A 25,335-nucleotide genomic window follows, 5' to 3' on the forward strand; every position below is an offset into this window, starting at 1 on the left:
CTCGTGGTTGTTATTCCCACTACTTCTTGGTTCCAAAGGACGACAAGGGCCTGCGTGCTATCTTAGACCTCCGGAATGTCAATCGCTTCCTCCGGAAGGAGAAGTTCAGGATTCTCACGCTTGCTCAGGTCTTGTCTGCCCTGGACCCGCAAGACTGGCTGGTAGCGTTGGACTTGCAGGATGCTTATTTTCAGATCCCCATCCTGCCGGCCCACCAGCGTTACCTACGGTTCACGGTAGGCCATGAGCACTTTCAGTTCACCGTGCTCCCTTTCAGCCTTACCAGCGCCCCTCAGATGTTCACGAAAGTGATTGCGGTGATCTGATGGAGACTACTAGCCGCAGATTCCTTAACGTAGAATTATCCCTAGGCATGAGACTGGATCTGGATTTTTTTTGCCACAGCATCTCTGCGCACCGGGGGCGGTACCACGCGACCCCGTCCTGACATCGTCTGCGGACATGACGTCCGTGAGGTCACATAAGTCCCACCCCGGCACGCTGACGTCGGTTTCCTTCTTTTCCGCGTGCAACGTGGATCCGGAGTGAGTTCCCTTGACCTGTTTTCAGGCCTCTTAACGCCTTTGAGTTGGGAAGAGTGTGCAATGCCTTCGGGTTTCAAGACGTCTGCTTCTTGTGTGTCAGATGTCGGCGACGGACCTTCACCCTATTTGTATGTGGTGTTTGGGCGAGCACCATGATTCTACGGACTGCGAAGCTTGTCAGCATCTCAAGCTGAAGTCCCGGCGGGAGCGCCGGATGAAATTGTTTTTGCCCCGCTTGTCCAGATCGGTCTCGTCACAGCGTCCATCTCCTACTTTGGAAGGGTCCAAAAGCTGCCGATTCCAGCATCGTCCTTCACCGAGGCCCCACGGGCGTTGCTCGCCTGCCGGTAAGTCCTGCAGCTTGCCACCGAGGCCCTGTCCTCCTTCTGAAGAGGGCGCGGGTTCCTCTCGGGACATGCGCCCTCGCCCGTCGCCACCCTATCCGCCGTTTCCTGGCATTGGGGCGACAAGGGCCCAAATGAAGGCCTACGCTATGGCTCTGCAGGCTTCTTTGGGCCCCCCTCCTCTTCCTGAGATGTCCGAGGATCCCTCGCCATGTGCGGGGCCTTCTGCGGACTCGCCGGCGGCTTTGCCCCCGGCACCGACTAGTTCGGCTTCAGGTTTTGGAGGTGTGGTGTAGTCTAGGTGCGGCCCTAAGGGGTTCCCCTCTCCGACCCACGGCGTCCCTGCCTCGCTGCAAAACCCCGCGGGGTTCCCTGTGGTGTCGCAGGAGGTCGCTGGGACTCACGGCTCGTCCCCAAGTCCCCCTCAGTCCTCTGGGCAGGCGGCTGCCTTACCGGAGGCCGAGCCGACGCCTGTCCGGCGTAGACGGCTTTCCTCCCCGGCCCTTGCGGCGCCGCGGATGGAGGCCGGGACCCGGGTCGCCTCCCCGAGCCCCTCTCGGTCCTCTGCGCAGGCGGCTGCCTCGTGGGAGGTCAAGCCGGCATATTTTTGGTGCTGTTCATTGGCCGCTTCGGCTCCGACCCCCCCCTTCTCCGATGAGGCACGTGGTGGTGGTGGTGGTCGACTCGGCACCCCTGGTGGACACTTCGGCGCCGATCGAGGACAAACCGGTGCCCGTGGCACCATGTGCGGGATGGTCGGGAGTTAGCTGCATTTATTCTCCGTTCGGCCTTGGATGTCTCTGATTCTCTCGCCCGTGCTGTGGCGAGGTATGTGGCCCTCCGTAGCCATGCTTGGTTGCGGGATAGCGTCTTTCCGGAGAATGTTCGGGAGCGTCTTGTTGACCTGCCTTAGATGGCATTCTTTTGTTTAACACCAAGGCGGACTCCGCTATTCAACGACTCCTTGCGGGGCTCCATCCCCCTCCCCCTCCGTAAGCTTCGGCTTGTCGGTCCTCAGGTGTCTTATGGGAGGCGTTTATCCCACCTTTCTCTTTAGGGCCTTGTGTTTCGGTTGGCCCGTCTGTGTGCTGTGTGTGTCTTGGAATGTCTTCAGGGTCCTTAAGTTGGCCCATCTGTTCTTTTGACTGCTGGTTCAGCCCTTCAGCTTTTGTGGTGAGTGATTTTTGGCTGTTAGTGAAGCCGTATAGGTCCTCCGGTTGGACCCTCTGTGTATTTTCTGGCTGATTGGTAAGCCGCCTGTGGTGTTATCCACAGGTCTTTTATGTTCTTGACCTCTGCTGCGGGCTTCCCAAGAGGTATGTCCCGGTTTTGTTTTGAGACGTGTCATACCCTAGGTGGGGTACTTGTTGGCTATTGTATAGCTCTGTCTTAAGCTGGGCGGGTGGGGATACCTTCTCGGGTTCCTCGCGTTTTCCTGGCATCACTGCATACCGCTTGGTGCGGTCTCTTTTTCATCCGCCTTAGTGCAGCTTGCGCTTCCCCAGGTTCTGTCCCGCTCAGTATCTGATGGTGTTTCTATCTTTCTACAGGGTTTGCCTGTCGTCCATTTTGTCCTTTGTTACTGCGGGATATCTGCTTCTGTGCGGTTTGCCTTCTCTCTTCAGCATCTGGATCGCCAGACCGACTTTTGGCATGCCGTCTACGGCGTTGTCTTGGTGTTTCCACCTTGTTATCCGACGTTTCGGCCTGGGCCTCTGCCTTGTGTTCCAGGGGTGCTAGGTTATTCCTGGTGCTCACTTGTGTTCTGGTCGCTGGCTTTCGGTCTGTACTACATATGTCTCACTTCCTGGGGACCGCTCCCCCCCGGCTGCTTCTTGGGGGGTTCTTCTCCTCTTTATCTTCTGGCCGTTCCCACGTCTCTTCGTGGGCCAAGTGGTGCTACTGGGACGGTACTTCTCTAGGGCTTGTTCTGGGATTCCCTTGTCTCTGTCTTCGTCTTGCGCTCAGCTTGTTCTGGGCACGCTACTTCATAGTATTTACCAGCTGTCTACTGTGCACGCCTGGTAGTTATGGTCCACCTCCGAGGGCCTCGGCGTGTAACCGTGTGCTCCTGTCCCTTGCTTAGCTGGAGCTTTGCGCGTCTGTGTCTTCCGTCTCACGTCTGCGCTTGTCAGCTGTGGGGCCGTTCTGCATTGTTCCCTGCCTCGGGGCTGACACCCGTTCAGCTGTGTCCTTTGCTGTGTGTGTTCTCCAGAGGCGGGCTCTGCCTCGGTTCCTCCTCTTCTCCTTGGATTTGCGGATGGTTCTTTTCTTCCTTTTGTACTCGCTTGGTGCTGTCTGTCCCTCCGGGTTTTCTGGCGGACGCCCTTTGCTCCTCGGGTAGGCTTGTGGTATCCTGGCCTTCTCTTCTCCTTGTTCTTGCTTACTCCTGCTTGGAGAGGGCTGGACCGTACTTCTTGTCCCCACGACACATCCCCTGTTGGGGGCCCTGTGTTCTTCCAAGCTGATGAGGTTCTCTCACAGTCTCCTCCCCTCTGGGTATGGCTAGGGTATCTATTCTACGTTAAGGAATCTGCGGCTAGTAGTCTATCAGATGTACAAGTTACTTACCTTCGGTAACGATGTATCTGGTAGAGACGATTCTAGCTGCAGATTCCTTCACGGCCCGCCCTTCCTCCCCGTTCTGCGAGGACCCTTCAGCTTTGTCTTCTGCACTCATCTCCCTCCGGGTGGCATTGTCTTCTGCGGGTGCCTTCTTTCTCTTCCTCCCTGGTTGGATGCTTTGTTCTGTTTATTTGTTCCACTCCTTCTTTTCTGGTAATTGGTCGGTACTTTTGTATCCCTGCACCCTGGTTCTTCCAGTGTGGAGCCTACTCATGATCTTCTCCCTATTTTTTTCATTGCTTGGGGTTTCTGACTCCTCTGCAATCCTCTGGGTTGGGGTCTCTTGGCTGTGCCTCAGCCCTTTGGCTTTTTACAGGGGATACGACACTCCTTGATAGTGTTGTCTTGGGGTGCTGTGTCGTTACTCGTCTGTTCCGGACTTGTTGCCCTTCACTGTTATAGATTGTTGTTGCAGACTTTCTGTCGTCTGCCACGACATTTTTCTCATGTTTTTTCTGCCTCCAGGGAGAATATCGCCTTCGCTTTGCAGGGTTGCTTCTAAGAGCAGCGCTCTGCTCCTTCCTTTTCTTGACTTTCAGTACCGCAGTGCTTGGCACTGTCCCTCATGGTGCTGTTCCTCACCATTCACTTGTTCCCATACTCTCACAGTTTTGTTTGTGATGGCTCCGCGTTGTGGCGTGGAAAAGTTCTCCGAAGAAAACTGACAGCGCACCGGGGTAGGACTTATGTGACCTCGCTGACGTCATGTCCACGGACGACGTCAGAGAGTGGTCGCGTGGTACCGCCCCCGGCGCGCAGAGATGCTGTGGCAAAAATAATTCCGGATCCAGTCTCATGCCTGGGGATAATTCTACGTTAAGGAATCTGCGGCTAGAATCGTTTCTACCAGATACATTGTTACCGAAGGTAAGTAACTTGTACGTCGCAGCTCATCTGCGCAGATCAGGGGTTTCAGTCTTCCCCTATCTTGACGACTCCGTTTTGAAGACGGGCTCGCCCCAGGCAGTCGTCTCCCACCTCTGGATTATGGCCGACCTCCTGCATTTGCTGGGGTTTCCCATCAAAGTGCCGAAGTCGCACCTGTTTCCCTCTCAGAAGCTCCTTTTCATCTGGGCGGTTCTGGATACGGCGCAGTTTCGGGTTTATCATCCCGAACAGCGAGTCCGGGACATTAGGGCTATGATTCCGATCTTTCGGCCCTGGTCCTGGGTTTCAGTCAGAAAGACCCTGAGGCTGCTGGGCCTCATGGCTTCCTGCATCCTTCTGATCTATCATGCTAGATGGCATATGCGGGCTCTGCAGTGGGATCTGAGGTTCCAGTGGATGCAGCATCCGGGAAACCTGTCCGACTACGTCCAGATCTTGGAGGGCACTGCATAGGACTTGCAGTGGTGGCTCACGGACAACCGTTGGGTCAGCGGCAGATCCCTCTCCTTTCCCCAACCGGAGCACACAGTAGTGACGGACGCGTCCTTCCTGGGATGGGGCGGCCACATGGGAGAGGCGGAGATCAGAGGCCTCTGGTCTCCGGCGGAGTCCAAGCTCCATATCAACCTTTTGGAGCTCAGGGCGATCCTGCTTGCACTGAAAACATTCCTTCCCTCTGTCAAGGGGAGAGTAGTGCAGGTGTTCACAGACAACACCACCACCATGTGGTACTGCAACAAACAGGACAGGGTGGGGTCGTGGGCCCTGTATCAGGAGGCTCTACGTCTCTGGACGTGGCTGGAACGTCAAGGCATTTCTTTGGTGGTTCAACACCTGGCAGGTACCCTGAACGCCAGGGTGGATGAACTCAGCCGCAGGTGCATTTTGGATCACTAATGGCGTCTTCACTCAGAGGTGGCACAGGGTGTCTTTCAGCAGTGGGGAGAAACTTGGTTAGATCTATTCGCCAACGAAGAGAACGCTTAATGTCAGCAGTTCAGCGTGTTGGAATTTCCAAGGCGGCACTCGCTCGGAGACGCTTTTCGGCGCGAGTGGAGTTGCGGTCTATGGTACGCCTTTCCGCCTATACCACTTCTGCCCAGAGTGCTGAAGATGATCAGACGTGACCGGGCCCAAGTAATTCTTTTGGCACCGGACTGGGCTTGATGAGTTTGGTATCCCAAGCTACTCCGTATGAGCGTGGATCCCCTGATCCGACTGCCTCTTCGGGAGGATCTCCTGTTGCAGCAACAGGGGACGGTCCTCCACCGGAACCTGTCCAGCCTCCACCTCCTTGCGTGGAGATTAAGCGGTGACAGCTGATTCCATTTGACTTGCCTCTTGTAGTCTGTAATGTGATTCTGGCAGCCAGGTGTCCCTCCACTAAAACGGTATACGCCTGTCGGTGGAAAAAATCTGTGGCATGGTGCACAGCGAAAACTGTAGATCCTCTTGCTGCCCCTCTTTATGAGGTCCTATTGTTCCTTCTCTCTTTGGTCCAGCAGGGCTCTGCTCTGGGCACTATCAAGGGCTACCTTTCAGCTCTTTCAGCCTTTCTTAGGCTGCCTGATCAGCCCTCTCTTCATGTCCCCAGTTGTCAATAGATTTCTCAAAGGCCTTACTCACCTTTTCCCTCCTATTCCTATTGTGATGCTTCAATGGGACTTGAACCTGGTTCTCACATACTTGATGTGCGCTCCCTTTAAGCCTCTTCACGACTGTCCTTTGCGGTTATTAACTTTGAAAACTGCCTTCCTGGTGGCCAATACCTCCACTCGGCGGGTGAGTGAGCTCCAGGCTCTTTCCTGTAAACCTCCTCTCTTGGCGATTCATCCGGACAAGGTTGTGCTTCGACCACGTCCCTTCTTTCTACCAAAAGCAGTCTCTGCCTTTCATCTCAGACAAACTGTCACTCTGCCCACTTTCTTTCCGCCTCCGCACCCTTCAAGAGGAGAGGCTCCACTGTCTGGACCCAAAACTTGCGCTTTCGTTCTATCTCAACCGCACAGAACAGTTCCGGGTGGATGACCAGCTCTTTGTTGGCTACGTGGGCGCCAAGAAAGGCCGGGCTGTGCACAAGCGAACTATCTCCCGATGGGTTGTTGTGAGAAAGTGCCATCTTTCTTGCATGTTATACCCACACTTTTTGCTGAATTACAGAATGTACTTTGACTGAGTGTGCCCTGGACTCCTGCCAATCAGGTACCCAGGGCCTATGTTTCTTCCCTAAAACCCAAATTGGCAAACCCTGGCCACATGTTAGCCCCTGGTAAATGGTACCCTAGGTATCCAGGGCCTTGTGACGAGGGAAGGCCTCTAAGGGCTGCAGCACTTACTGTGCCACCCTTAGAGGCCCTGTAACCTAACACAAAGACACTGCCCTTGCAGGCTGAGTGTCTGGGTGCAAGACAAAACAGTCTCGACATGACACACATCCCTGTGTGCCATTCCCACAACCTACACTGCCCTGGCATACCTCAGCCACCCCTCTAGCTGGGCGCCCTATGCCAGTGGTGTGGGCACAGGAGCATGAGCTCTGTGCCCCTACAGTGCCCAGGTCCATTCCTGGGCACTGTGTGTAGTGCTGCCATTTAACAGTATATGGTGCTGGGAGCACCATGATGGCACCACTGAAGACTGAGAAGTTTGGTATCAAACTTCTCAGCACATTAAACCCGCACTGATGCCAGTGTGGGATTTAATGTACAATGCACGACAGAGGGCATCTTAGAGATGCCCCCTGAACCTAACCTACAATCCACGTCTTGTCTGAGGGGCTGCCTAGGCTGCCACACAGCAGACATGTTGCTGGACCCCTGGGTAGAGAGCCATCCGCTCTCCTGGGCCTGCAACAATGCACATCCTGGGCGAGGTACTAGGTCTCCTCCCCCAGGATGGGCAGGGGAAGCTTCAAAGGCATGCCGCCTTTGTGAGCTTCTCCAGGCCACTTGCTGTACTCAACAACTGGCACCTACCTGTTCTAAACCCCCACTCTGGCGGGAAGACTGGCCGGAAACTCCAAGTAAGGACAGGGGATGTGCCAGCCCTGCCAACCACACCCCTCATGTGGGGGAGGCGAGGTGAAGCACATCTCCGGGCTCGCGCCATCTTGAAGATGGGGAGCACTACCCAATCAGGACTAGGCCACTGCCCCCCCTCCCACAGGAGAGAGGCAGGATAGGGGGTGTACCCACTCCAGGACAGGGACAGAAGATCAAGAAGAAAGAAGACCTGCCGTGCAGCGTCTAAGAGGAAGACACCAACTGCTTTGGCCCCAGCACTACCGGCCTGTCGACCCTCAAACCTGCCCCTGCTAACTCCCTGCACCTCCTGTAGCCAGCAACCTCACAAACCCCGGAGGACCTGGCTACCTTGTGACTTTGAGCATCTGGTACTCCCACGAGCTGTGGCTCTGCTCAAAGCAAGTACCTAACCCCTGGCATCAGCCAGGAACCGCGAACCCTGCACACTCTGCACCCGCCAAGCCTGGCCTGTGCTGGAGTGGACAAAGACCCCGAGGACGCCCCCCCCCCCCCCCCTCCCCCCCGGCGACTGTGACTCCAAATCCGGCACCCAAGAACTCACTTCGACGCTCCTGACGTCGCCTGCAGCCTCAGAACCAGGGACCCCTCCAACTGCGATCAACAGAGGGTAAGATTTCCTGACACCAAAAGGCACCCCGGCAACCTGCGGCCCCCTGTGCCCAACTCCTGGGTACCTACCTATCCTCCAACTACCCAACTTACCTCTTGAGTGGTGGGCATACCTGAAGAATCTTCATCCCCAAGCTTTGCAGCCTTTGTTCGTCCTTGAGCTTTCCGATTGCAATCCATTGAGCGCCCGAAGGCTCAAAAGCACCCTGCACCCAGCCGCCCTAGTGGCCCTGGCAGTGCTACTTCTACTCCTACCTACTTCCCCATTTGCCCTGAGCAAGTGACCAGGAGCCCAGCTCCCACAGCCGCGTGGCCTGCTAGTCAGCAGCCACCAACCAAGGCCCCCCTGCCTCCCATAGAATAACATTGGGCCTAACTCACTCTGCACCCGACTGCCCCTGTGCCGGTGAGGGTGTAACAACTGTATTTACCTGACCCTGGGAGACCCCCGAGTCTGTGCCCAGAACCTTAACTCTGTCAGTCGAGTACTTACCCAAAAGCCGATAACTCACTTTTCTTCCATAGGGTAACATTGACTGGTTTCTTCTGAAATTTCTTCTAAGTGCGGTTTTCTAAACTTTGAAATATTCACCTAAAATCAACCGAGTAACGAAAACGGAAATACTCACCTACTATTAGGAGAGATCCCAGTGCTGGATCTTGGTGCCAAGCACTGACCCTCAAAAGTACTCCCAACCGTACTTACCACTAACTCAATTTTCTTCCCTAGGAAACCATTGACTGTTTTTCTGTATAGTCTTTAAAAATCGTACAAACTGTGAAAACGTAATTACTTACCTGTGTTAGATAGATGTCCCAGTACTGAGCCTAGGAGCCCAGCACTGGATTACAAAAGTAACGAGAACATACTTTACCCGTAACTTGAATTTTCTATGATAAGAAACCATTGACTGTTTTTCTGTGAAATTTTTTCTAAGTGTTGATTTTGCAAACTTATAAATATTCTTTAAAAATCGCCTGTATAATTTAAATGCAGTTTCTCAACTGCTTACAGGTGGTACACTAGTGCTAGATCCAGGATCCAACACGGACGTAGAAAAAGTAACCATAACCCCACTTACCTGCTAAGTGAATTTCCTTCCATAGGATAACTTTGGTAATTTGATCAGAAAAAGTTTCTTAGTGTCAACTTTTAAAATAGCACAATATTGCTTAAAAATCACAACAGTAACTAAAAAGTATTTACTCGCTTGTTTCCAAGAACTGTCCCAGGACTGAATCTAGGATCCAGTCCTTTAGTTAGAAAAGTAATCCTGAAAGTAATCAATTGCATATAACTTATAATTCCCATTGAGCTCAATGTATTATTGTGTTTGAAATTGTGTTGCCTATTGCAACAAACTGTAACTATTGCATTCCAAGTCAATTGTCTTTTGCAAAGTATTTAACTAAAGCATCTCCTTCGGAGAAAGTATATTTTGATACACTGTACCTATTTGGGAACAGTATATATAGAGCCACTTTCCTGCAGTTGTCTTGTGCATTAAAGCCGATTACTCTCTGGCTAAAAAGGAACCTCCGGTTGGGCTGCGCGCCCATTCTACCAGGGCGACAGCAGCTACTACAGCATTGGGATGCGGTGTCCCCCTGCAAGACATCTGTCAGGCGGCCACTTGGTCCTCGTTGCATACTTTCACTAAGCACTATTGCCTTGACAATCTGATAGAGACTACTAGCCGCAGATTCCTTCTCGTAGAACTATCCCCAGGCGTGAGACTGGATCCGGAAAACTTTCTTGCCCAGCATCCCTGCGCGCCGGGGGACGACATCCCGCGACTCCGCCCAGATGTCGTCCTCGCACGTGACAGCGAGTTCACATAAGTCCCACCCCTGCGCACCTACGTCAGTTTTTTACTTTTCCGCATGCAACGTGGATCTGGTTTGTGCTCGGGCCTGTTTAGGCCTTTCCCTTACGCTATTGCTGCGTGTGTGGAACAGTGTGCGAATGCCTTCGGGCTTTAAAACTTGCTCATCGTGTGGCCGCTTCATGTCGGCGACGGATCCTCACCCCATCTGTAAGTGGTGTTTGGGGGAGCACCACGACTCCAATTGTGAGGCGTGCCAGCAGATGAAGCCGAAGTCCCGGCGGGAGCGCCGAATGAAACTTTTGTCGGCTTGTGTGTCCAGATCGGCGTTGCCGCCTCGCCTGGCCCCTGCCGCGGCTTCCCTCACCGACTTTGATCTTCTTCTAGGTCACAAGAGCGCCGCTCACCTATTGGTAAGTGTCGCAGTATGTTCCCGAGGGTCGGGTTCTGGCCTGTCGTGGGCGTGGGCTCTCCGCGGGTGGTGCGGTCCCGCGTGTCATCCACTTATACGCCATTTCCTGGCGTGGGGGCGTCAAGATCCCAGATGGAGACATGTGCGGCGGCTTTGCAGGCCTCGCTGGCTTCTCCTCCTCCCCCCTCCTGGGACGTCAGCGGATCCCTTGCAGTGTGCGAGGCCCTCTGCGGCGTCGCCGGCAGCTCCGGCGCAGAGTGGTTCGGATCCAGGCTCGGAGGATGTGGTGCCGTTGGGGTGCGGCCCTTCGGGGGTCCCCACAGCTCCTCTGCTTCGCCGCAAACTCCCGCGGGAGTTTCTGTGGTGTCGCGGGAGGTCGCCGGGGCTCGGGTCGCACCCCGAGCCCCTCTCGCTCCTCGGAACAGGCAGCGTCCTTGTCCGAGGCCGCGCCGCTACGGTGCCGGCGGCTACTGGCCCTGGCGGCGCCGCAGGGGTCGGCAGAGGGCCCATCTCGCCCTGTCACGAGTCGCAGCTGGCGGGGGACTCCTCGACCTTCTCCGAGCCCTTCTCGTTCCTCCACGCAGGCGGCTGCCTCGTCGGAGGTCAGGTCGGCGCCGCCCCTTCGCCACCCCTGCTCCGGCCCAGCTCCGGTCTCCTGCGCCGTGTGCTGTGTCGGTGGTCACCTCGGCGTCTCCTCTGGTGCCGGTCGCCGGCGGTGGCCCACCTCAGTCTGCGGACTCTACAGTGCCGAGCCGACGTCGGGTCATTGACTCATCTTCAGATGCCTCCTCATCTCCAGAGGTTCAGCGGTTGCTGGTGTCATCCTCACCGGAGATGGACCGCTGTGTCGTGGCTTTTTCCCGGACGTCGTCGAAAAGGCGGCTCCTCGCCGTCCCCATGACAGCGGTCTTCGCCGGAGGATCCGCAGGTTCCCCATTCCTCGGTCCCTCTTCCTTCTGTCTGGCCTTGGCCCTTCCTTCCTCCGGTTGGCTTGGGGGATGGCCGCCTTAGCTTGCAGCCGTCGCCTAACGAGGAGCTGCTTTCTCCTCCACGGGGCCCCACGGAGGCAGGTGCGCCTTTCGCCCGCGCTGTTTCCACAGCTCTGGAAATTGTGTATGGGTGATCCAGCTGTCCATTTCCCCGCAAATCATCTTTTGGAGGTTCTCCACCAGAGCTCTGGTGGTAGGGAACTGTTGCTTCTTTTCAAGGGTTCACTCCATTCTTCTCTCTTGGGAACGCCCTGCCATGGGGGACCTGGTGCCCCAGCACCTTCTGCACCACCACCATCTGGCACCGCGTGATCCGGTGTGCCTTTCCCTTCACCCAGAGCCCCCCTTTTGCAGTCTGCCATTCCTGCTTTGCTGCTGCTGTTGTCTCGCCCGTCATGGGAGGCACGCTGGCTGGACTTCTGGGGGCGCAATATCTTTGCCTTGACCAGTGCGGCTCTGCGGGCCCTCAACACAGTGTGTTTTGGCTAGGGCTTCTTCTTGTTTGTGGGACTTGGCGGAGTCCCTTATGTCTGCCGCTTCTCAGGAAGGTGCCTATGTGGACTTGCAACACCATGTCTTGGATGGTCAGGAGCTGGCGGTGTTTATCCTTCGCTCCACTCTGGACATCTCGGAGGTGCTGGGTCGTGCCGTGGCTTCTTCGGTGGCCCTTCGTAGTCATGCCTGGCTTCGGGACAGTGTGTTCCCAGAGAATGTCCGGTAACACCTGTTGGACCTTCCCTTCGATGGTGCTCTTTTGTTCCATGCCCCTGCGGACTCTGCCATCCAGAGGTTCTTGGCGGGACTTAGTCCTCCTCCTCCTCCTCAGTGACCTGCGGTTGCTCTGGTCCTTGGAGCTGTTCTTCCGTTGGGGCGGGGCGGTGGCCCCGGTTGTCTGGCTGAGGTTGTGGTTCTGTTGGCCGCTGGCCAGCCCCTTTTTGACTGTGCGTTTTTCCTTTTGGTTTCCCACACCATGCTGGGCCTGCGATTGGGCCTTCTGCGTTTCCCATCTGGCTGTTTGATAAGCCTTCTGTGGGGTTTTCTTTTGCCGCGGTTCTTTTTGTTGTTCTCTGCTGCGGAAGTTTCTTCCTAAGAGGTTCCCATGTCTTGGGATGTGACATCCCCCATGTGGGGCAGGGTTAGCTGTTAAATAGCCTAGGTATGTGCTGGGAAGTTGTGGTCGCCTGCAGGCTTCTGCCTTTCGTGGCGTTATGGTATGTTGTGGATGCAACCTTCTTAGCCTTTTTGCGTGAGTATTGGTTCTATGGTGTTCCTGGTCTTTGGAGGGGCTTGCCAGTGCCGCCCTCTTGTTCTTTGTGCACCATTGTGCCTTCTTGAGGATTTAGTGGGGCTGTCATCCTGCCCTCTCCGCTGCTTCCAGTGGGCCTTGCGCTCGGTTCTCCCTCTTCTCCCTGCGGGGGTATGGTACCTGATTTTTGGACTCTCTGGCGGGCGCAGTTTGTCCCCGCGGGGTGTTGGACGCTTCTTCCTGGGTGACTTGGGTTCCCCTTTTCGGCTTCCGCCCGCTTCTTGCTGCCGGCTCCATCTTGTCTGGGATTGCCTTTGCTCTGCCTCTTCTCCTTGGAGTCTCTGCGTTGCTCTCCTCCTTTGGAGCCCGCCTGTTGGGGATTGTCTTTGCGCTGCCGCTTCTCCTTGGAGTCTCTGCGTTGCTCTTCTCCTTCGGGAGGTGTGGGGTGTTGGGCCTCTTTGCGCCTTGCCTTGTTTCCTCTCCTGAGTGAGGACAGGCCATCTTCTTCTTCTTCATTTCCCCTTGCCTGGGGGACGGGGCTCCTCATCCTGTTGGGGACTCTGCCCCCATGCAGGCCTCTGTTAGGCCCTGGTGGGTGGGGTCCTCTCGCAGACCCTCCTTCCCCTTAGGTATGGCTAGGGTATCTTTTCTACGGGAAGGAATCTGCTGCTAGTAGTCTATCAGATGTACGAGTTACTTACCTTCGGTAACGATGTATCTGGTAGAGACTATTCTAGCCGCAGATTCCTTCACGGCCCACCCTTCCTCCCTGTTCTCTGTCCTCACAGAGTTGCTGCTCTGTCCTTTATTTTTGTGACCTCGCTGACTTCACGTGCATGGACGACGCCTGGGCGGGTTCGCGTGATGTCGTCCCCCTGGCGTGCAGGCAAAGTGAGCAAGGGACTCACGTCTGAGCATACGGTGATGGATTAAAACCCAGATCAGTTGACTGGGGGTGAGTGCTTGCAATTTCACCGTATGCTCAGATGTGAGTCCCTTGCTCACTTTGCCACTGGATTCAAGCAAGCCTGGCTGAAGACGGCTGAAATGGCAGAAACCGGTCCTAGGAAGCTTGTTTCCGGTCCAGGGAAGACATGGCTTGGCAGTTCGGGCTGGACTGTTCCCATGAGGCACAGGGTCAGACTGATTTGCATATGACCATGTCTGAACTGGGGTGGCAGAGTGGGCTAAAGAACGGTGATGGATTAAACCCAGATCAGTTGACTGGGGGTGAGTGCTTGCAATGTTCAACACTCAGTCCACCATTTCCTTTGGTTTTTGCATCCCTTTCAGGGCCCTAGTTCCATTTCACCAGTAGTCGGCTGGCATGGCTCTGCGCTCCTGGTGCGGAAAAGTTGTGTACAGAACTGACGTCGGTGCACATGGGCGTGTCTAAGTAGCTCCGACGAAGTCATCCCGGTGCCTACGGCGCCAGCGACATACGCAGAGCCGTACAAAGATGCCTACCAACGCGCAGGGGTACTGCTGACAAACTTTCCGGATCCAGTCTGACGCCTGGGGATATATTATGAGGTAAGGAATCTATCACTAACTAATGTCTCTTACAGATATATTGTTACACAAGTAAGTAACTTGTGCTTATGTCTCTGTCTTCCTTGCTCTTGGCCTTGTGTTACCACCTGGTATACTATATTTTGCAAGTCCTTCACTTCCACTGAGCTATACCATAACTCTTTCTTCATAGTCACTGGCCAGTTCTTGGTTTCTCTCTTTGGGCTTTGGTGCTGGGACGCCCTCAAATTTTCTTGTCTTGATGATGATACTGTTATTAGTCTAGAGATCAAAACATTGACATTTGGGATTATTGGTTATAAATATATTGAAATTTTGCCCAAACAGTTTAATATAGTGCCAGACTGGTACTAAATCAAGCCAGCTTGTTTGTGTACACATTCGTCACTACACTGTTACCTCACTGTTTGATCACTCGAGCACTGTGCACCATAATGTTGAGTTCTTTGTTAATTTATTTTCTCATACCTATATAAATCTATACATTATTTTCTTATGGCAGGTCGTGTTTTGTGATTCTTTTTTGGGATAATCCTTTGGCCTTACAGTTTGACTTATTATTCATTTTAAATTATACACATTGGCCTTGTTGTGTTAATTCTTGTGTGGCCCTGGATTGTTAGTGGTTTAATGGGCAGATCCTGTGAGGTGTATGTTAACATGGAGTTTGCCCTATCTCACAGATAGAACAGGTTGTGTCAATACTTTATTTTGTCTGCACCATCTCTGAAAGTGCTCAAAACGTCTCCCTTCTCTTCAGCATACATTCAAAGCTACTGCTTGAGGTTATCAAGTCCCTCAAACTAGGAATACATCTATGCAGACCACTTTACCGATATTCTTTCATTGAAAGTCTGTCAAATCTGTTTTTCTTGTAGTTATCATCCAAACTTTGGTGTAATTTTATAGTAATAGTGCGATAATTCAAAGGCAAGTGTTGATACTGCGAGCAGTCAAGGATTCGGTTTACATATCCTCTTTAGCTTCAGCCAACCCAGTGGCCTGATCCAAAAGGTAATGGAGCTGGACTGTGGCCTCCAGCTAGCAGCACTTACTTTTGGAACAATCTGCCCTTAAAGTAGGAGAAACACTTCAACCTTAAAGAATATCACTGTGGACACTGTTCTGAGGCTTCTGGTCAATGGTGGTTCTGCCATATCCTTACTTGTCCATTGCACCATCCCTTGTTTTCACCACTACCTCTGTAATGTGCTCTGTTTCGCTGGACAACCTGCATTATTGTTGGCAGGAATGTTTCATCGTAGTACTCTTTCTATAGCTTTTACAATGCTGTGCCAGCTCATAGTCACATTTCACCTGTGGCCTTCGGATGGTTTTTCAAATATCTCGTTCCACTCTTAAAGAGGAACCTTACACCTATTAGAATGTGCTCCCCTTTCCTCTGCTTCCCCTCACGCTGTCACCTAATTAGCATCTGCATACCAGGTAGAAAGTTCTGTTTTCAAATTGTTCCTTTACTTGCAAAATTCTCTTCTGCCCTGCTTAACTCTTGGCTTCTGTGAAGTTCTATGTGTCCTTGCATTTGAGAAGTGAACCCACTCAGCCTTGACTAACACGACATGCTTTGGTCTGCTCATTTTAGTTCCGAGATTTCTGAACTTCTGTTTTCCAACCATAAATGTAAGCTGTCACAGAATCCATAACTGGCTGCAGATCTCATGAGCTGGCACATGTCCATACTATCGTTTCAACACCCTGATTCAGTGAACATATGCACACCTTTAATATTGTGTACTAGCATCCATCTTGATGTTTTAGCAGCTGCTCAGCATTGCATTCTGCATGGTTTAAAGACTTCTGAAGTGACCTTTTTCTTCTAGTGAATACTCGTTCTACTTGCTGCCCAAATGTGGGTCCCATTCTCACATAGTAGAGGACTTAATCTATACCTCTCTGACTAGGCTTCTGCAGGCCAAATCGGGTGTCTTGGGTTGCTTGCATCTGAAGGGGGCAACTGGCAGTTATCATAGGACTATTCCAAATGGAGCCGGGCCAAAACTGATTTGCATTTGGTAGGTCTCTGTCTAGAGTGGCATATTAGGCTAAAATGTTGGACGGGATTGCACCCTGAGTGAAAGCCAGTGTCCAGGAATCATTCAAGCATCCTAGCCATCACTCTGCTGTAGTAGAGGTGGCACCAAAGGAAGTGGGGGACAGCAGGTGAAGCATCCTTCCTCTTCATCCACGTCTCAGGCAATGCTTCCATGTCCCTTTAGTTTGCTCTTGAACAGAAATCTTGTTCCAATAGGGGGCAACATGCAACATTGCTTGCTGTACTGGCACTCCGTTACTTTGGATGTATAGGTTTCCAGATTGTCAGTAGAGTATGGACTTCTTTCTGAATACTCATCTCCACATAAGTACCCCCTAAACATCCACGCACACTCACTCATTCACTTTTCTCTCTCCCCCCTCTATCCTCTCCCCCCTCGGTCTCTCCCCTCGGTCTCTCCCCTCGGTCTCTCCCCTCGGTCTCTCCCCTCGGTCTCTCCCCTCGGTCTCTCCCCTCGGTCTCTCCCCTCGGTCTCTCCCCTCGGTCTCTCCCCTCGGTCTCTCCCCTCGGTCTCTCCCCTCGGTCTCTCCCCTCGGTCTCTCCCCTCGGTCTCTCCCCTCGGTCTCTCCCCTCGGTCTCTCCCCTCGGTCTCTCCCCTCGGTCTCTCCCCTCGGTCTCTCCCCTCGCTCTCCCCCCCCTCGGTCGCTCTCCCCCCCCCTCGGTCGCTCTCCCCCCCCCCCTCGGTCGCTCTCCCCCCCCCCCTCGGTCGCTCTCCCCCCCCCCCTCGGTCGCTCTCCCCCCCCCCCTCGGTCGCTCTCCCCCCCCTCGGTCTCTCTCGGTCTCTCTCCCCCCCCCCTCGGTCTCTCTCGGTCTCTCTCCCCCCCCCTCGGTCTCTCTCGGTCTCTCTCTCGGTCTCTCTCGGTCTCTCTCCCCCCCCTCGGTCTCTCTCCTCCCCCCCCCCCCTCGGTCTCTCTTCTCCCCCCCCCCCCTCGGTCTCTCTTCCCCCCCCCCCCCCTCGGTCTCTCCCCCCCCCCCCCCCCCTCGGTCTCTCTTCTCCCCCCCCCCCCTCGGTCTCTCTTCCCCCCCCCCCCCCCTCGGTCTCCCCCCCCCCCCCCTCGGTCTCTCTCCCCCCCCCCCCCTCGGTCTCTCTCCCCCCCCCCCCCCCCCCCCCGGTCTCTCTCCCCCCCCGGTCTCTCCCCCCCCCCCCCCCGGTCTCTCTCCCCCCCCCCCCCCCCCGGTCTCTCTCCCCCCCCCCCCCCCCCGGTCTCTCTCCCCCCCCCCCCCCCCCGGTCTCTCTCCCCCCCCCCCCCCCGGTCTCTCTCTCCCCCCCCCCCCCCCCGGTCTCTCTCTCCCCCCCCCCCCTCGGTCTCTCTCCCCCCCCCCCCCCCCCCCCTCGGTCTCTCTCGGTCTCTCTCCCCCCCCTCGGTCTCTCTCGGTCTCTCTCCCCCCCCTCGGTCTCTCCCCCCCCCCCCCCCCCCCCCCGGTCTCTCCCCCCCCTCGGTCTCTCTCCCCCCCCCCCCCCTCGGTCTCTCTCCCCCCCCCTCGGTCTCTCCCCCCCCCCCCCCGGTCTCTCTCTCCCCCCCCCCCCCCCCTCGGTCTCTCTCCCCCCCCTCGGTCTCTCTCCCCCCCCCTCTCGGTCTGTCTCTCGGTCTGTCTCTCGCCCCTCTCTGTCTCTCGCCCCTCTCTGTCTCTCGCCCCTCTCTGTCTCTCGCCCCTCTCTGTCTCTCGCCCCTCTCTGTCTCTCGCCCCTCTCTGTCTCTCGCCCCTCTCTGTCTCTCGCCCCTCTCTGTCTCTCGCCCCTCTCTGTCTCTCGCCCCTCTCTGTCTCTCGCCCCTCTCTGTCTCTCGCCCCTCTCTGTCTCTCGCCCCTCTCTGTCTCTCGCCCCTCTCTGTCTCTCGCCCCTCTCTGTCTCTCGCCCCTCTCTGTCTCTCGCCCCTCTCTGTCTCTCGCCCCTCTCTGTCTCTCGCCCCTCTCTGTCTCTCGCCCCTCTCTCTCTCTCGCCCCTCTCTCTCTCTCGCCCCTCTCTCTCTCTCGCCCCTCTCTCTCTCTCGCCCCTCTCTCTCTCTCGCCCCTCTCTCTCTCTCGCCCCTCTCTCTCTCTCGCCCCTCTCTCTCTCTCGCCCCTCTCTCTCTCTCGCCCCTCTCTCTCTCTCGCCCCTCTCTCTCTCTCGCCCCTCTCTGTCTCTCGCCCCTCCCTCCTCCCTCTCGCCTCCCTCCTCCCTCTCGCCTCCCTCCTCCCTCTCGCCTCCCTCCTCCCTCTCGCCTCCCTCCTCCCTCTCGCCTCCCTCCTCCCTCTCGCCTCCCTCCTCCCTCTCGCCTCCCTCCTCCCTCTCGCCTCCCTCTCCCTCTCGCCTCCCTCTCCCTCTCGCCTCCCTCTCCCCTCTACCTCTCTTTCTCTCTCTCGCCCCCCCCCCCCCCCCCCTTTTTGGGCGTAAAAGTCACTCCACCGGTGCCTGCTCCAAAGAAGTATCACCTTTTTTTGCCATGGAGGCAATCAATATTATACCCAAGTCAGAACGAGGAAGAGGCTTTTACTTCCTGATCCTTAAGAATACTAGGGGCTAGACAGCATTCTTAGACCTCATGTTCCTGAACTCGTTCTTAAAAGAAAAGTTCAAGATTAACTTTGCAGAAGTCCTTCTGGCCATGGACCAGGTGGATTGGTTCATGTCCTTTGACCATGCATATTTTATGTAGTGGTCCAGTTCCACAGGCAGTAACTGTTTTTTTTAGTCTGGCCACATTCAGTTCACCACCCTGCCTCTCAACCCTATGTCGGCCTCCTCGGCTCTTTGCAAACACCAGTTGGTGGTCACAGTACTACTTTGCTCCTCTAGGGTGCATGTATTCCTATATCTTGATGACTGTCGGTTCAAAGCATGTTCCCATTTGTTATCCAGTTAGGGATTTTCCTTCAGTGGGTCAGTCTCCAAACTTCACAAGGACTTCCTTTTATTGGAGCTATTGTGGACGTGGTAAAGCATATCTGCCTCCGTATTGAGTATGGGATATTCAGGTTATGATCATGATAGTTCAGGAAATAGCTACTGTTCTGCTCTGATGGTTTTGAGGTCACTTGGTCTGTTAGTATCTTGCATCATGCTGGTACTTCACATTTGATGGCATATATCATTAAATGGAAGCTGCTTCTGCGTTGGGCCTATCATTGACATAGACCCTAGGACAAGATCCAAATTGCTGCCAAGGTTGCTCAGAAATCCAAATGTGGATAGCCGACGCAAGTTTGATTTGCATCTGACTGTTCTCCATACTCGCTCCAGAGGACATGTTGCTAATGTATGTGTCCTGTCTAGTTTGGGTAGGCCACCTAGATGATGTGGAGATCGGAAGCCTCTGGTCTCCAATGGAGCAGTGCCATTGCAGAAATCTGCTACTGCTTCATTTATCTTAGCTATCAAGGCCTTTCTGTCTTGCACCGAGGGCAATTCAATCCAGATGCTGTTGACAAAACACCACTTCCCTGTGGTACTGCAACAGGCAGGGCGATGGTGGTGGAGAGAGGCACAGACCCTCTTATATTTTCTGATGGCTGGCACTTCACCACATATCCCTGACATTTATCTAGTGCGATCCCTCAACATAAGGGCAGATGAACCCTAGGCATCATCTTGCTAAACATGAGTGTTGCCTGGTGGCACTGGGTATCTTCGACATTGGAGTGTGCCCTTTGTAGATTTTTGTGGTCACTTCAGAGAATACTCAGTGCTCAGACTTTTGCTCTTTAGGGTTTCTCTCATAAGGGTCTCTAGGAAACCCATTCCTCCTTTAGTAGGACCTAGTCATCCTGTACTCTTTCCCTCCTCTGCCTCCAATCCTGTGTGTGCTGAAGAAAGATGAGATCAAGCACAGCTTATCCTATTCACCCAGGGTAAAGATTTGAGAGTTCGTTATTCCGAACTGCTCTCTCTGAGACTATGTATCTACTATACCCAGCAGGTGGACAGAGGTTTACATCTAAACCTTCACAATCTACACCTCTATTCATGGAGATTGAGAGGAACAAATTAATGGTGCTTGATCTTACATTGTAAGTGGGGGAATATAATTTTGACTGCTTGTCAAACCTCTTCCAAGTCTATATATAAGGAGGTTGCGTCTGCTGTGAAGAGAAGCCAGTAAACCTCCTTTAGGCAAAGACTTCTCAAGTTTTATTGCTTCTGTTGTTTTTGGCCCAACAAGTCTTTGCCCTGGACACGGTTAATTGTTTAGCGACCATATGTGCCTAACTTCATTATCCTGATCATCCTTCTTGTGATGCTTTTCGTGAAATGCCTGCAAGATGTTTACCCCTACTTCCTTCACTAGCTGCAGTGGGACCTTAATTTGGCCTTGACATTTTGATTCCTGCTCTCTTTGAGCCCTTCCATAGATGTACTGAGGCTTTTCAACCTGTAGACCGTAGTGCCTTCATCAGTTCATCCTCTACACACTACTTTTATTTTCTTGACAAGCTTGTACTTGCTTTCAAATTTGGTGTCCGTGATCTGTGGGACAGCCCATCCCGCTCCCTGCATTATCATCTTCACCACATCCATCTAAAGGGGAGTAGAGACTACACTAGCGTTTCCCAAATTGTGGGTCGCGACTGGTTGGTCTCAAGCTGATTTCTGGTGGTTGCGAAAGTCAAAGCAATAAATTAAGGTGCTTTCAAACTCTTTGTTTATCTTGTCACATTTACTGCGCTTTAAAGACAGAGGTCAAATATCAGGCTATGTTTTGTGATAAATTGCTGTTTGTTTTTTAACATGGGGATTGGTGTTTACAAACTCCTCTCACTTTGCAGTTGGAGAAAGTGAATTATGTGACAAGGTTGCTGGAGTACAGCAAGTGTGAAAGGAGAAGCTGAAGGATGTCATTTTTTAACACAACAAAATGTAAACACCTGTAAATGAACTGTACGCAATCAGCCATTGAAAATGAAGCACATTTTTTGTAATTCTGAAGTGTGATGGAATCCTAGATTTGAATAGGATCAAAACAAATCAACATGCTTTTCATGGTGATGCACAAATGATAAATGTTCACTAAAACCAGCTTTTCACACATTATCATTCGTGAGCAGTATAGCTGTATCAGCAAAACTGCATGTCTGTGCAAATATAGTCCAGAAACTGATGCTCCCATGGTGGGTTGTCCTCTGCATCAAATTATGTTATGCCTTAGCCAAAAAGGATCCTTCTGAGGGCTGTAGGGCTCAGTCTCCCATGGTTGAAAAGCTGCCACTGTGGCCCAAGCTTGGGCTGATTTAGTGTGGGCATCTCTCTATATATTTACCAACCACTGTTGCAATGGGTTTAGTCCACAGGGAGAATCATTTTACCTTCTCAGGACTTCCTGGAGCAAGTCCACTACTCTGACTCACCTCCTAAGAGTGGGCCTTGCTTTGGTACTTATTCACAGTGAGGAATCTGCAGTTATAAGTATCAGCTAGAAACATGTTACTTTACCTTTGGTAATGCCCTTTCTGATGTATACTTTACCTAACTGAAGATTGCTCATCACCTGCCTGCATCAACATTGTGGAATGGGCGTTTGGGAATAATAAGGTTCCAACTTAGTTTTTACACACTACTATTACAAGCTCAATCTTGTCAGCCATGTTTTGTTTCCTAAGTCCTGGTAAAGAGTGAGATTAGACTTCATCTCGCATGCATGGTACCTGTATGTGATTCTTTGTCCTGTCTGGAGGGAGAAATGGAATCTCAACGGAGGCTGATGGTGCTACATTGCTGGCATGCAGTAGCCTTTGCAGGAGTTTTCAAATCTAGTCTGAGACTTGGCAAGATTCGTTAGGTGAGGAATCTGTGGGTAGGCTACCCACCAGAAAGAGCGTTACAAAAGGGAAGTAATTTATTCAACTACGACAGCAAGTCCCCAACACTTCAAGACACGTCAATTTAAAGAGTGACATCCTGTGTAAAATGTGATATTCATGGGTAGGTAAAAGTAGTTTACTTTCTTTTTTGTAAGAATCTTGGATGTATCCTGAGAATTCCTGTGAAAATGTTTATGCCCATTTCGTATCTGTTTTCAGCTCTATTCTCTTGTTGTACTTTTCTGCAGAGTTAATGGTCACAATGGGGTACACACGTGAGGAAATCCAGGATTCTCTGATCAGCCAGAAGTACAATGAAGTCATGTCCACTTACCTGCTGCTAGGATACAAGACTTCTGAGGTAAGAAATCTGTTCAAGATTCATGACCATCCATGCACGCCTGGTTCCTGTAGGATGCTGTCAACGTTCGTATCATATACACACACAAATACACATTGAAGAATTGCATCACAATATCCTTTATAAAATCTGAATGTCTTTTCCAGCTTGACAATGAGAATGTTACCTTAAAGCCAAGGCCTGCACCAGACCTTACGAATAGCACAGCAGTTCCTTCTCCCTCAAACAAGGTACAGCGCTGTGCATCTGCCAACCCCAAGCCAAGGCGGTTCAGTGACCAGAGTGAGTCTGTTTATACTTTCTTATTGTCCTACCGTTTTTGCTAGACTATTAGTTTAGACCCCTTATGTCCAAATGTATATATTCCATCTCCTGCCTCGCGTCAATCCCCACTTCCCCAGAGAAACTGTGTCCATTTTAAAACCATATCAAATTGCATGAATGTTCATTGCCTGTGCCCTTCTCCCCCCCCCCCCCACAATATTTCCTTTTGTGTGCTGTTTGCTATTTATCATCAATTTTCTTCAATCACTTCTTTCTTCATAGCTGGTCCATCTATCCCCACCTCCAATTCTTACTCCAAGAAGACACAGACGAACAACGCTGAGAATAAACGTCCTGATGAAGAGAGGGAGTCAGGGCGGAAGTCCAGTAGCACTGTTAAAGTACCAGCAAGTCCACTCTCTGGCTTAGAGCGAAAACGAACTACTCCTACCCCCTCCACGGTTAGTCCTTAAATTTACATATGGTTACCTGGAGTCATAAGATGCTTACACAGCACGGGAAGATTGGAATCTGCTAGGAAGTCTTTCACATGTGCAGTTATTCTGTGTATTGCTTTTCCAGTATGCTCCATTCATCGCATCAAGAAACTGCCCCAAAAATCTCAAATCCAAGGTTGTTTTTCTGTGACTGCATTTTCCTTGTGTTTTACTTCGGGGGATCTCTTTCAAATGTAGTAAGTTTGCCTGACACCACAATCCCTTGCAGACCCCTTACTACTTTATAAACTCTGAATATGCCAAATCTTTTGTTGGTTGCTTCTGATGTTTAATTCTTCCTGCAGTTTCTTCCCCTTATGAATACTCCTCCTAGGCTTCAGACTGGTTCTGATGACCTTTTTCCAGTATTGACTCTCCAGCACTAACAAGCGCTGCTATGTGGCTCCTGTAGCAACTCTGCCTCCTAGGGTCACCCTTGGGGTATATTAGGCTCCAAAAGGTACACAGGTGTTAGTTATCCAGTATTAGGGTATCTTTCATAGATTCACATGCCTGAATCATTCCCCGTCGTCGGGATGGGAGTCCCTGGTACATAAAGTAATGTCTCACTAGACATATAGAGTAATAGGCCAAGGGCCTCACCTTAGGAACATATCCACGTCCTTTTGTAAAAAAGGACCAAACTTTGGAGAGGAACCAATCAGCTATCACCACCCTCTAGAACCTTCCTGGAAAGAGCTCTAGTCCCTCAGATTTTCTACCGCACGTCGTGCTAAGGGAGTCTCCTCTGAGCTCTTCTAGGCATTCCTTGTTTTTGGCTTTCCAGTGCTGCTTACTTCAATATTCCAACTTCGGGGTGAAGTTCTCCAGTTCTTCATGGCAGATACTCCTAAGAAAAGCCTTTTTAGGTCTTGTGCTTCCTGTGGCAAAAAGAGACTTCATGTGGACGATCAAAACAAGGACTGTCTCTACTGCCTTTATCCGAATAACTCCTCAAAGGACCGTAAGGTATGTCGTACCTTTTCCTCCAAGACCCTCAAAGATCGTGAGGGACGCCTCTTAATTTGGCTGCAGAGGCTTAAAGACAAAGATCCAGTACTGTCTTCTGAGGAAAGTGAGGGCTCTTCAATATCTTCGCAGTCCTCTCAGAAAAGACCAAGGGTGGCTTCTCCAGGCCCTTCGTCGCAGCCACCTCAAATGAAGGCGCATAAAACGTCTTCAGAGGTCCCTCCTAAGGCTCTTCCAGCGAAGGTTTCTTCTCAGGAGATTCTTCACGCCTTCAAAAAGCCTTCTTCCACCCCGTCGACGACTACCTCGTCGATGGTGGCTTCGACGACGAGGAAATCTCCATCTATGGCATTGAGTGTGACCTCGTCGTCGACGACTACAGTTTCAACCTCTGTCGCGTCTGTCATTATCCACGTCGTCGTCGACGACGACTCCATCATTTACGGCCGGTAGGTCTGTCTCGTCGACGCTGAAGATAAAGAAGACCTCATCGACGTCCAAATTGCTGTCGACGCTACGCTCGCCGACGACTGTGTCGACAATGACACCGTCGACGAAGACTGTCCTGTCGACATCCACTTCCTCGTCGACGAGGATCCCGTCAATGACGGCTCTGTCGACGAAACCAACGACGACAACGGCTCTGATGGAACCTCAATCTACCACAGTACCAGTCAATGCTTCACCGTCGACGACTATACCGTAGACGACAGCGGATTCGAACCTAAAAAGTATGTACGAACATCTGAAAATCACAAAACATACGCTGATGCCGGCCCGGACTTCACCTAGTAGGGTCCAACTCTTGCCTCCAGCACATCTTTTGGAGGAAGAAGATTCTCATGATGGCAGTATGTTTCGAACGGCGACAAGCCCATCTCAACTTAATGTTAAGTACCAGGACAGTTCAGACTATGAGGATCAAGTGCAGGAAGATCGGGCAGTTTCACCTGAAGAATACCATCTGCCTCCACCTCCCATGGTTTGTTTACCGGCATCTCTAGTTTCTAGCCTGCAATTCCTTATTTCGGACTATAAGCAGAGGTTTCCCACTTCTGCAACGTCTCAGCCTCCAATTGGGTCTCCAACGCTAAGACCACGGCCTCCACCATTAAGTTTGAAGTCTGAGCCAGTCACATCACCACCTCCGCTTTTTACAGACGATTAGGAGGAGGATCAACATGAGGCAGGGGAACTTCAAGATTCCCAATCTACTTGTGATGTGTGGGACGATTTTGTAGTCTCCTGTCCAGCTTCCCTTGTGCCCGCTCCAGCTGACTCGCCTCCTGAGGACATTGGGGGATTTCACATCATAGTGGAAAGAGCGGCACAGC

General features: G+C 52.5%; 1 protein-coding gene across 18 annotated transcripts in view; it reads left to right on the forward strand.

Moving 5' to 3' along the window:
- The window catches only part of MARK2 (microtubule affinity regulating kinase 2), a 662,301-nt gene that overhangs the window by 417,969 nt on the left and 218,997 nt on the right, over positions 1 to 25,335 (forward strand). For all 18 annotated transcript variants that reach the window (XM_085625997.1, XM_085625990.1, XM_085625993.1 and 15 more), the window contains exons 11-13: positions 22,159 to 22,271; positions 22,418 to 22,553; positions 22,818 to 22,996. In XM_085625997.1, the coding sequence (XP_085482123.1) occupies positions 22,159 to 22,271; positions 22,418 to 22,553; positions 22,818 to 22,996 (428 nt within the window). The remainder of the gene's footprint in view (positions 1 to 22,158; positions 22,272 to 22,417; positions 22,554 to 22,817; positions 22,997 to 25,335) is intronic.

This window comes from Triturus cristatus, chromosome 9 (assembly GCF_964204655.1).
Source record: "Triturus cristatus chromosome 9, aTriCri1.1, whole genome shotgun sequence".
Classification (NCBI taxonomy): Eukaryota; Metazoa; Chordata; class Amphibia; order Caudata; family Salamandridae; genus Triturus; species Triturus cristatus.